The 12,709-nt window shown below is 39.3% G+C and overlaps 1 protein-coding gene across 1 annotated transcript in view; it reads right to left on the bottom strand.

Annotated features, from left to right (window-relative positions):
• TEC (tec protein tyrosine kinase) overlaps positions 1 to 12,709 on the bottom strand; it is a 138,050-nt gene that overhangs the window by 18,484 nt on the left and 106,857 nt on the right. The window contains exons 7-9 of the mRNA XM_021701717.1: positions 12,090 to 12,262; positions 8,316 to 8,381; positions 836 to 890 (exon numbers count right to left, since the gene is read on the bottom strand). Coding sequence (XP_021557392.1) covers positions 836 to 890; positions 8,316 to 8,381; positions 12,090 to 12,262 — 294 coding nt within the window. The remainder of the gene's footprint in view (positions 1 to 835; positions 891 to 8,315; positions 8,382 to 12,089; positions 12,263 to 12,709) is intronic.

The following is a 12,709-nucleotide window of genomic DNA, read 5'->3' as shown; positions in this document are numbered from 1 at the left end:
TATTTCTTTTTAAAGTGTAAGAATTTTAGTACACTTATTATGTATTATTATTTGGCACATTTATCTCTAAAGGCAACTAAATAGTTATTAAACCTTCATTTGTAAAAGATATCATGTAATATTGATGTAAATTATTTTTAAAAAGCAACTTCAAAAACTAATGATGTATGGTATGTTGGCTAATTGAATTTAAAATAAAAAAAGTAACTTCAAACAAAAAGGAAAAACACATTTAAGGACTAAAATCAAGGTAGCAGATAATAAATCAGTGAGAAAGGAAGTAAAGAAAGTGTTACCCATGGCTTTACCTATTAGTATGGGTTTAATTGTCTCCCCCTCACAAAAGATACATTGGAGTCCTAACCCCCAGTACTTCAGAATTACTTGAGCGTTACAGATGGAATCGAGTTGAAATGAGATCAGTAGGCTGGGCCCTAATCTAATGATGGAATCCTTATATGAAAGGGAAATCTGGACACAGAGACAGAGGTGCATGGAGGGAAAAAAAGGCAGGATGCCCAGGACAGATCCCTCCCCCTCCCTCACAGCCATCAGAAGGAGCCAACCCTGAGGGCATCCTGATTTCAAACTCTAACTCTAGAACCATGGGACAATACATTTCTGTTGCTTAAGCCACTCGGTGTGTGGTATCTTGTTTTGGCGGCCCCAGGAAACTAATACTATACCGATCCTCAATTTTACATAATTAAAAAGAAACACTTATATCACCCTATTTTTGAGGCTTTAGAAACAGGTATGTGAAATCACTTCTCAGAGATCTGTTACAATTAATTTGTGCTGAAACCAAACCCACAAAACAAGTACAAACACTTACTTCACTTCTGAGGAGCTGCTCTGCTTTGCTTCTATTTGTATTTCTGCAATACCACCTGAACAGAAAAAGAAGAACCTTTAAGGCCTCCGGTGTTTTAAATTATTTTTTATTCTTTTTAGGATTAAGGTAATACTGCCCATCAATAACAAATAAAATTAATAGGAATAAGACATTACTCATAATCTCAATAATATAGGCAACCACTAGTAACATTTGGATATATATACTTTCAGACTTTTTCTACCCACATATTCTTTTAAAGATTTTATTTATTCATTTGACAGAGAAAGACACAGTGAGAGAGGGAACACAAGTGGGGGAGAGGGAGAAGGCTTCCTGCCGAGCAGGGAGCCCAATGCGGGACTCGATCCCAGGACCCTGGGATCATGACCTGAGCCGAAGGCAGATGCTTAAGGACTGAGCCACCCAGGCGCCCCTCTACCCACATTTTTATGATGATATGCACATATGCCAACATTCATATTTTTTATTAAAGTGGGATCAAACTATACCTGCTATATCATAACCAGAATTTTTTTATATAACAGCATATGACGGACATCTTTGCAAAGCAATCTAGTTCTGTGCATCATGGTATGGACATACCATAATTTATTTAAGCTATTCTTCATTATTTAACATAAAAATCATTTCCAAATTTTCACTATTGTAATAATAGCAAGAATGAAGTTTACTCCACAAATTCAAACATGTAGGAAACATCACCCAACTTTCATTATTGTATTTAATTCAAATTAAATCTTACCCCAAGCCCCCATCCCACCAATAGGCTGTAGATTTCATCTCAGGTCATTATGGAGGCTCCCCCATTGAATTTCACAAAGGTGCCAAGTGTCAAAGAAACAGAGCAAAATAGAAGAGTAGGCTTCCTGGGTCTTCTAGACAACCCCTGGAGGTCACCTGAGGCTCTACTGTAGGGATTCCACCATAGCCAAGTAGAAGCGCCTGCCCCCCCCCACCAGGTCCTGCCACCACGCTGTACAACAAACCCGAGCCCCTGCAGATCAGTGCCCTTCTTAATCCTTGGGAAATCTTTCCCAAGGAAAGATGGAAACTGCCATCTCCCACCTCATCCTCAGAAATACTCTGCCCTCTCCCTGCTTCCCCAGCCCAATCTTTTCATGAGATTGTAAGTTGGCCAAAGAACATGAACTCAAACTGTTTTCTTTGGCCTTCTGTTTTAAACTTTTTGTTGTTGTTTGTTTTGGTCTGTTTGTTCTAGATGCCCTTTAGTGAGCAGAGAACCGTCCACCACAGTCATATTTCCTGAGGCTTACAACGTTATGAAACCAGACTGGCCCCTCTGGACATTTTAATTTCCTACCACTGGTTCAGTCTTCTATAAAAGAACTGGCACCTACTTTTGACCCAGCAAGCACCCTGAGACAAGCAAACATAAAGGCCTTCTCTGATGGAGGAAGGGAAAAATACAATGACCAAAATACAATAACAAGATCTTTTTTGGGTCTAGATTCTTTTAGGTACTTGTAGCAGCCAAACTACAATCTCAATACAATGACTGCTATTTTATTTGGAGCCTGGGGTGATTAACCAGAATTATGGGCATTAAGATCTCATTGCTGAGGACCCCACTTTATGAACTGAGACCAAGTTTAACAAAAGTGCAGTTGTAATCAATCAATTTCTGAATGAAATAGAGAGATACAATAAATGAGGAGAACAGAATGGATTCTGTCCCTAAGCTTCTCCGCTGATAACACGAAACATTTGTCAGAATGCCAAAAAAGTCATAAAAATTAATTAAGGAAAGGCAACTGGAGCTCTCACGGTGTATTATAAACCAGCAGGACCTGAAAGATTAAGGGAAAAAAATTCTTTTTATAAATAACAAAGACCCAACCCCATATCTTCACAGCAGGAGTAAACATTGGAGGTTTAGTCTCACGTTCAGATGTAAGAAATCAGTAAGGCTGCCTCAAGAGGAAATTAACTTAAAGATAGTGAGAGAGAGAAAGAGGTTCTTTCCTCATCTAGTATATTCACAGTTCCTGGGAAGGGAAAAAGGAAATAAGAAAGAAAAGGAATCCATGGCACAAAGGGCAGGCAGGCTTTTTGAAATTCTGCCCTAAGCAGTCATTTTTATAGCATTTGCAGATTCCCCAGAAAGGATATTTTCCCTCCCTAGGATGTAAGCTCAGACCTTTAAGAGTATGTTGAAGGAAGGGAAGGAGGAAGGGAGGGGTGATGAACAAACAGATGAATCAATTCGTGGTGAGCACTTCCTAATGGTCCATTGTGGCTTCCCTCCCTCTTCTGTGGTACTTCTCACTAGGCGAGAAAGGAAAGACAGGGGTGCCTCGGCCGCGCTCATCCTGGCAGGAAGAACGCTACACACGGGCGAACGTGAAGGAGCCCCCGTGGTGAGCAGGAGCGCGGGTGCAGATGCCAGCCCCCGGACATCTCTCCTAGCCTGCCACAGACACACCTCTGTGAATAGGAGGTTAGCTAGCTGCCCTGGATGAAGGAACACACTCCACATCTAAAAAGAATGGCCTAGGATTTGCAAGTAACTGGTCAGTCTGTCTTTAGATTATCAAAACCCGATGGGAATGAGGTTTTCAGATTGGCTAGTCATTTCAAAACACTCCAGAGGAGCAGGACTTCATAGTGGTGTCTGAACAGAGAAGAAAAGGAGATTTGGGGATACTCAGGCTTTTCTGGAAAGTTCAGATGCTGGCCAAGCTTCTTGGGGAAGATGAGTTGAGTAAATCACCAAGGGAAGACAACCAGTATAAATGGAGGAAAAACAGAAACCAACCAACCAACCAGCTATAAATCTTTGCTGGTTCTCTAATTTGACCCTTTCCTCCTGAGCCACCCACTTAAAAGCCTTATCCTAGACTTTGCCCCGTTCTAAGGGCCCTTTCATGTCGGTCCCCTCCTTCCTTTAACATCTTTCCATCAAGAACATGTCCTGACCAACATCACGATCCCACTTTCTTTCCGCAGCAGCTCCTTTGACCCTCTCTGCCTCCAAGTGCTACCTGGGTGTGGAGGTCAGAACCAAGTTCTGATAGCCCTGGGAGCCTCAGGCCTGGCAATCCTGAGTCCAGCCCTGTGGAGAGTCTGTTGCCGGGGACTCCTAGGCCCAAACAAACAGCAGGAGAATTCTTGATTCAATGAAGCTGGCAAAAGGCTTTTTAACCCTGGGGACATTTAAGATGTGTTCCAGCATGGGCTGTAGCAAAGAACAAGACAAATCTTGGCCTGGGAAGACTGGGAGGAGAGGGGGATCTCTGATGGTCTACACAGAGAAGAGGTTTCATCTTTCTCATTGAGCTAGGCATGGCCCATGCCATGTGGAATTCCTGAGCCTGGGCAGAGGGCTGGGGGATTCCCACGCCAGAGACCATACACAGCAAATTCCCTGAGTCACACAGAGGAGGAGGAGAGTCCCTTACAAGAGAGGAAATTTCCGAACTAAGATAAATCCAAAAACCTCATGGCAATGAATCATAGCCTTCATAAAATCCTTATTCGTAGTCCCATGAGTCAGGGGAGTTCTCACAGTTAGATAAGGATTATCTGGTTTCCAAGCACAGACCTTCCCAAATCATCAGTTAGGTCTCAGTGAGATCACTTTAAAATTGGGTACAAGTTTTCATTGTTAAGCACCTTCTCTAATTCTAAGGATTTTGTTATATTTTTCTAAAATTTATTTAAGAACAGAGACACTATTTATTTTATATATTTTGTATACCCTTACCTATTTCTGAAACAACTTTCAGGGACTCACATCCCTGAGTGCTATTAATCTTTTTCTAGATTTTAAGGGATACTTACATTACAGAAAGTGATATGGACAGAGGAGACAGCTTTTTCTTGGTGGTGGTGGTGGTGGTTGTGTTTTATTTTATTATTTTTTTCTTTTTTCTTTTTTCTTTTTATTAACATTTAATGCATTGTTTCAGGGGTACAGGTCTGTGATTCATCAGTCTTACACAGTTCACAGCACTCACCATAGCTCATACCCTCCCCAATGTCCATCACCCAGCCACCCCATCCCTTCTACCCACCTCCACTCCAGCAACCCTCAGTTTGTTTCCTGAGATTAAGAGTCTCTTATGGTTTGTTTCCCTCTCTGGTTTCATCTTGTTCCATTTTTCCCTCCCTTCTCCAATGATCCTCTGCCTTGTTTCTCAAATTCCACATATCAGCGAGATCATATGATAATTATCTATCTCTGATTGATTTATTTTGCTTAGCATAATACCCTCTAGTTCCATCCACATCATTGCAAATGGCAATATTTCATATTTTGATGGCTGCATAATATTCCATTGTATATATACACCATGTCTTCTTTATCCATTCATCTGTTGATGGACATCTAGGCTCTTTCCATAGTTTGGCTATTGTGGACATTGCTGCTACGAACACTGGGGTGCACGTACCCCTTCGGATCACTACTTTTGTATCTTTGGGGTAAATACCCAGTAGTGCAATTGCTGGGACATAGGGTAGCTCTATTTTCAACTTTTTGAGGAACCTCCATACTGTTTTCCAGAGTGGCTGCACCAGCTTGCATTCCCAAAAACAGTGTAGGAGGGTTCCCCTTTCTCTGCATCCCCGCCAACATCTGTCATTTCCTGACTTGTTAATTTTAGCCATTCTGACTGGTGTGAGGTGGTATCTCATTGTGCTTTTGATTTTTATTTCCCTGATGCCGAGTGATGTTAAGCACTTTTTCATGTGTCTGTTGGCCATCTGGATGTCTTCTTTGCAGAAATGTCTGTTCATGCCTTCTGCCCATTTCTTGATTGGATTTTTTGTTCTTTGGGTGTTGAATTTGATAAGTTATTTATAGATTTTGGATAATAGCCCTTTATTTGATATGTCATTTGCAAATATTTTCCATTCTGTCAGTTGTCTTTTGGTTTTGTTGACTGTTTCCTTTGCTGGGCAAAAGATTTTTATCTCGATGAAGTCCCCATAGAGTTCATTTTTGCCCTTGCTTCCCTTGCCTTTGGCAATGTGTCTAGAAAGAAGTTGCTGCGGCTGAGGTCAAAGAGGTTGCTGCCTGTGTTCTCCTCAAGGATTTTGATGGATTCCTGTCTCACATTTAGGTCTTTCATCCATTTTGAGTCTATTTTTGTGTGTGGTGCGAGGAAACGGTCCAGTTTCATTCTTCTGCATGTGGCTGTCCAATTTTCCCAACACCATTTGTTGAAGAGACTGTCTTTTTTCCATTGGACATTCTTTCCTGCTTTGTCGAAGATTCGTTGACCATAGAGTTGAGGGTTCATTTCTGGGCTCTCTATTCTGTTCCATTGATCTATGTGTCTGTTTATTGCTAGTACCATACTGTCTTGATGATTACAGCTTTGTAATAGAGCTTGAAGTCTGGAATTGTGATGCCACCAGCTTTGCTTTTCTTTTTCAACATTCCTCTGGCTATGCGGGGTCTTTTCTGGTTCCATACAAATTTTAGGATTATTCCATTTCTTTGAAAAAAGTGGATGGTATTTTGATAGGGATTGCATTAAATGTGTAGATTGCTCTAGGTAGCATTGACATCTTCACAATATTTGTTCTTCCAATCTATGAGCATGGAACGTTTTTCCACCTCTTTGTGTCTTCCTCAATTTCTTTCATAAGTGTTCTATAGTTTTCTGAGTACAGATCCTCTGCCTCTTTGGTTAGATTTATTCCTAGGTATCTTATGGTTTGGGGTGCAATTGTAAATGGGATCGACTCCTTAATTTCTCTTTCTTGTCTTGTTGTTGGTGTATAGGAATGCCACTGCTTTCTGTGCATTGATTTTATATCCTGCCACTTGACTGAATTCCTGTATGAGTTCTAGCAGTTTTGGGGTGGAGTCTTTTGAGTTTTCCACATAAAGTATCATATCATCTGCAAAGAGTGAGAGTTTGACTTCTTCTTTGTTGATTCAGATGCCTTTTATTTCTTTTTGTTGTCTGATTGCTGTGGCTCGGACTTCTAGTACTATGTTAAACAGCAGTGGTGATAGTGGACATCCCTGCCATGTTCCTGACCTTAGGGGGAAAGCTCTCAGGTTTTCCCCATTGAGAATGATATTCGCTGTGGGTTTTTTATAGATGGCTTTTATGATATTGAGGTATGTCTGGTGGTGGTGCTTTTAAATAAGTGAATGAAGCCTCAGAATGACCACCTCAGAATAATCACAAAAGTCTATTTGGTATATATGAGCCTCTCATTAAAACCTGGCCACGCACTGCTATAGTACACCCATTGCCTTCTCTGGAAAGCAATTTGACAGCATGAATTAGGAGTCTTAACAAGTTCGTAACTAGCCTTTAGCCAAGTCCATAAATTTTTAGAGATCTAGTTTATGATAATAAGCAGAAAGAGGTTATCTCAGTTATTATTATACAGCAAAGATGCTAAACACCACAATGCCGTACAAATAAGAAAATGGTTATGTAAATTATTGTACATCCGTGTGCCACGTGCCTGGTTGTACCCACTAAGGCCTAGCACAGTGCCTTACACATGCTAAGCTCTCAGTAAATACTTGATGAATTTATGACTGAATGAAATATAATGCAGTTATGAAAATGTTTTTGAAGAATATCTAATGGTATGAGGAAAACTCACACTCATAATACACTGTGAAGTAGAATAAAGAGGATATAACACATACATAGCATGATTCTATTCCTTAAAAAATAGTAAAAAAAAAATTGAAATGAAATGCTAATGTTAAGAGGTCAACTCTAGTTGATTTATGAGTAATTTTTGTTATTAACATTTTTCGTATTTTCAAACAATTTTAAAACAGCAATCATATATTTCTATTATAGCTAGAAAAAAGAAACAAACTTTAAGATTTTGTTTTTAAGTAATCTCTATACCCAATGCAGGGCTCAAACTTACAATGCCAAGATCAAGGGTCACATGTTCTACTGACTGATTCAGCGAGGTGCCCCACAAACATGTTTTTTTACCTTTTTTTTTTTTTTAAAGATTTTAATTATTTGACAGAGAGAGAGCACAAGCAGAGGGAGTGGCAGAAGGAAAGGGAGAAGCAGGCTCCCCATTGAGCAGGAAGCCTGATGTGGGGCTTGACCCCAGGACCCTGGGATCATGACCTGAGCCAAAGGGAGATGCTTAACCGACTGAGCCACCCAGGCGTGCACAAACATGCTTTTTTAAAGACCACTCTTAGAAACTGTATTCTGATTTCTTGAATGAATGAACAATAATCTGTATTTCAAAGTCAGCTAAGCTCTGATTTGTTTACAATCAGTTCAATTGTATTTGCCTGTGTTATTCCATTCATACACAGTACTTTCAGGTAATGTGTACTATAGAAACTAATTCTCACAACATCTTTTACCACTCTAGACAACTGAGTTAATGAAAGATACCCATTAATCTCCAAAATGTCTTACATAATTAGGAAAATGAAAACATTTTTTGGTTCTCCATATTCATAAAATAGTCATTTACTTACTCATATTGGTCTAAGTTGTTTGATTTCTTTCCTGTTACATAATTACTTGGGATATAACCTTCACTCCTGGAAAGAAGGAAAATAGGTAAACTGAAATTATTTTACTGAGAGGTTATTAAAAGAAAAATTACTGCCTTTGTGAAAATATTAAAGCACTATATTACCTAAAGCTTTAAGAAAAACTAGTCAACCCCCAATAATTCAATGTATCTATAGCATCTGATGCTTTACAAACTACTTCCTCATTTGACCTTCCCTAAAATTCTGAGGTAGGCAGGCACAACTGTCCCCACTTCCTGGTGGGGAAACCACGGCTTGGAAAGATTCAGGGACTTTCTCCAGGTCCCAAAGCTAGCCAGTAACAGGGCCAGAACTTAAAATCTGACCTTATGATAGGTTCAGAGCCCTTCCTAATATTCCATGATGCTTCTCCTGAATTCACAATTTCTTGGGATGTTTGAAAGAAATCACGATTTCAGAAAAGTTAAAGTGTCAGATAAAAATACCCATCTTGCCAATACTCCAACAGTCCGTGTAGAGTACTGTTTCACAGAGGGTAATCCCTGACTTCTACATCAGCATCATCTGGGACACTTGCTAAAAAGGTGAATTCTTGGATCATACCCCAAGAGAACTGAATGAGAAGGCCTATGTGAAGCCAAGGAAACTTCAGTTTTACCCCAGATGACTCTTACACACATTACCACTGAAAAAGTCCTCATACTTGAAGTTTGCTAGAGAAAATCTCAAATGCTCACAAACAAAAAGAAAACTGTGTCAAATGAGGGCTCTTTTCATTTGATTTGGAAATCATTTCAAAATGCATACATACATCAAAACATCATGATGTATACCTTAAATATATGTAATTTTTTATTTGTCAATCATACTTCAGTGAAACTTAAAAATTTTTTAAATAAAAAAGGAAGCAATCCTAATAGGTAGAATCTTGGTAGGAGTCAAGATTTTAGTGTAAAATAAAAGACATGTGTATAAAATTTTAAAAATTGAGTAAAATCCTTGTAATCTTAAATTTGAATTTGAACTATTAGTAGGAACTCATAATACACACACACACACACACACACACACACAAGTACATATATGTAGCTCTGCTGCACCGAGAAAGGCCCAGAAACAAAGACACTCTAGGAGTAATTAGAATCCTAGCACCCTAATTGTTGTCCAAACACTATCTCACTAAAAGGAGCCAGCATTCCTTGGAAAAATGGCACATTGAAGGTTTGGCCAGGAAAAAATACCAGATGAACTTGAGCTGTCTTATTTTACCCAGAAAGCAAGGAAACTAAGAAAGATTAAAGAGGTCTCAAACCAGCTACCACTGACCTAAGATGGGTCAATTCAATCAAAAAGAATAATGACCGCAATGGTTGCGATATGCATCCATAATAACCCTTAAAACAATTATTGGTTACCATTGTTATCACTGATAAGGTGAGGAGGCTCAGTCATCAACCCATCATTCTGAAAATTGGTAAAAGGAAAAAATCAAACATTTCTCTTGCCTTTGCTGCACAAACCAAATGAACTGACTGATGAGATAGTTCTTCTCTAGAGAATTAATAAATACAGACAGAATGCAGAGTTAGAAAATCACCATTTTACAATCCCTAATGAAATAATGGATCTAAGCAGTAATCACTAATGAATGCCAAAATCATTAGGTGAAACCCTGATGAAGAACTTTATCATCACCTGGACCACTGAGCAATCTTCACATCATTAGAAGTGGGACAACCAGATATCAATTTCTAATGTGATCAAGCCTCTAGACTACAATTTACAGGAAATATAGGACACGGAGACACATTAAATGATACCATGTGAAAGCAATTAGGTTAATCTAGATTATGGCTCATTTCGTAGGGTAAATGATCTGGTTTCATCAATAAATCAAACTTGGAAAAAAAAAAAGAAGGATGGGGACTGTTGTAGAATAAGAGACATATCAGCCAAGCCAAAATGCAGTATCTGGACCTTATTTTAATCTTAATTAAATTGCATAAAAACATCTTAGAGCTAATCAGGGGAAAATGGAATTATGAAATTGGTACCATCCTTAGACCAGAGGGGCCCCTGCCATGACCTCACACTTTCAAGAGCATGCTAAAGTCCATGTTCCCTTAGCCCTCTTCTAGACCATCACCTGGATAACTAGGACCCCCAAATTCTCTGTCCATTGCTAAGGCCAACACAGACCTTTCCACCTTATACTCTGAAAAGCAAATTATGCTGGTTACGTGCAACTCCTTCTAGCCCAAGTCCAAGGAGTGGCCAAGTTGGGGAGTGGCTTCTGCGAGCGATGTGGACAGAGCTTGTCCGTATGGCTGGGAAATCCACATGGTGCATGTGGGATGGAGCTGGGGTAGAAGAGAATGAGAGGACCTCAGAGAGCCAGCCCTCCATGCACTGTCACATTCTGGCACGGGACTCTAATTCAAACCTTGCTTCCTTGTCATTTTGAAGGTGTGTTTGTTAAGTTAGAGGATAAATGTTATTTTATTTACCAGTTTGTAAGCTTGACTTAGGGCTTCAAAATATTTAGATAAATGATATGTGGGCTTTCATTTATACTCTTCCTCCAGTCCTGAAAATGTTAGGGTAAAGTCTATAGATGGTATTTTTTTAATTATTATTAAGTATGATAATGACATAGCAGTTGTTTAAAAACATCTTTAGTAGTTAGATTCAGGGGTAAAATGACAGAATGATTTGAATTTACTTTTAAATACTCTAAAAAAAAAAAAAAAACAATTGGGAGGATTGGTAAATCAGTCCAGAAGTGAAGTGAGGAATAGAGAATTGGAATTGGGAGATGGGGCAAGGAGGTGAGAAAGCAGATTTGGAGGGAAGGTATGCTCTGGCCAGGACAAAAAGTCCTCTTCTTTTTATCCACAGGAGCTCAGAATATAAACAGGATTATATTTCAGAGGTAAACACAGGATATAGTCTCTTTAATGAAGCCTAAAAGATACTCATCCCCTATGTTTATCCATATTTACTAATCACTTACCAAATAATAAAGTTGAAAGGACTGTTCCTTTAAATCCAAACTCATCTTGCGTAAATAATGCTTGTTTTTAAATTTCTTTCTTTTTTTTTAGATTTTATTTATTTGAGAGAGAGAAAGAGCATTCGCACGCTAGCGGGGGTGGGGGGGAGGGCAGAGGTGGAGAGAGGGGAAAGAATCTCAGACTCCATACTGAGTGCAGATCCCAACGCAGGGCTTGATCCCACAACCCTGAGATCATGATTTGAGCCGAAACTGAGAGTCAGACGCTTAACAATCTGAGCCACCCAGGCACCCCATTTTAAAAATTCTTGCATTTATGTGTATATATGTATTTTATACATGTATTTTATATATATATATATATATATACACACACATGCACATATGTGTGCACACGCGCACACAGACACACACATTCTCTCTCTTAGAAAAATGTAAGATTACTTACCTCAGGGAAAAAAACCTAAAATGTCATTCTCCCAAGATCAAAATAATCTAATTAAACAAATAATGAATGAGAAAGAGACCAATGTAATGCATTCTAATTTCTGGAAAGAAGTAGTTGATCCATTTGCATTTATTGAGTCATTACTAAGAATACATTGTGTTACTGCAAAGTAATAATGTGTACTTTCATTTACTGTTGACTGAACTAGTCTCATTACATAATAGTTAGACTCAGCACTCAGCCCATAACTCCCACCCACCCGCTGTGTGTCATACACAGAGGGAATACTTACCCGTATTTATCTCTTGCTCTCCACCAATGAACATCATTCTTTTCTAATATAATATACTCTTGGCCTCTCTCTAATCTGAGATCATGCGCTTCTGTTGCTTGGAAATCATACATGGCTACAACGATTTCTTCACTGTTGTCTTCTTCAGGTGGAATTGGTGGGGGAGGCCTTCGCTAAGAAAAGGAGACAACATATGAAAATGTAGTCATTCTCTTTGAAACTGGATGTGAAGCAAAACACTAAATGACTCACACACCACCAGAGAATAAAGCAGAAACCTCAAGTCTACCTAATACAATCTGGGGAACCCTCCCATGACTTTGATGATATTGGTGCTACTGGACTTCTCATGGGTTTCAGAATATAGGGCATGAGCAAAAACCCTCTTTAAACATCAAAGAGCCTCTGCTCGGTGTCAGGGCTAGCCTTCCAGGGTTATGTGAGTAGAAACCAAAGGACTAAAGGTGGACCCACCATTCCAGGGGCCTGCAAAGGGGAAGAGACACATTAGAGAGTGAGTCTTTTATCGGGTCTCCTCTCAATCAGAGCATTTTGCACTTCTTTGTGCCTACTATGTGCAAGGCACGCACCTACTACCTAACACACTTTTTCTTTTATTC

This window comes from Neomonachus schauinslandi, chromosome 2, assembly GCF_002201575.2.
Source record: "Neomonachus schauinslandi chromosome 2, ASM220157v2, whole genome shotgun sequence".
Classification (NCBI taxonomy): domain Eukaryota; kingdom Metazoa; phylum Chordata; class Mammalia; order Carnivora; family Phocidae; genus Neomonachus; species Neomonachus schauinslandi.
The sequence above is the reverse complement of the archived record's forward strand: the minus strand, read 5'-3'. Positions and strand labels throughout refer to the sequence as shown.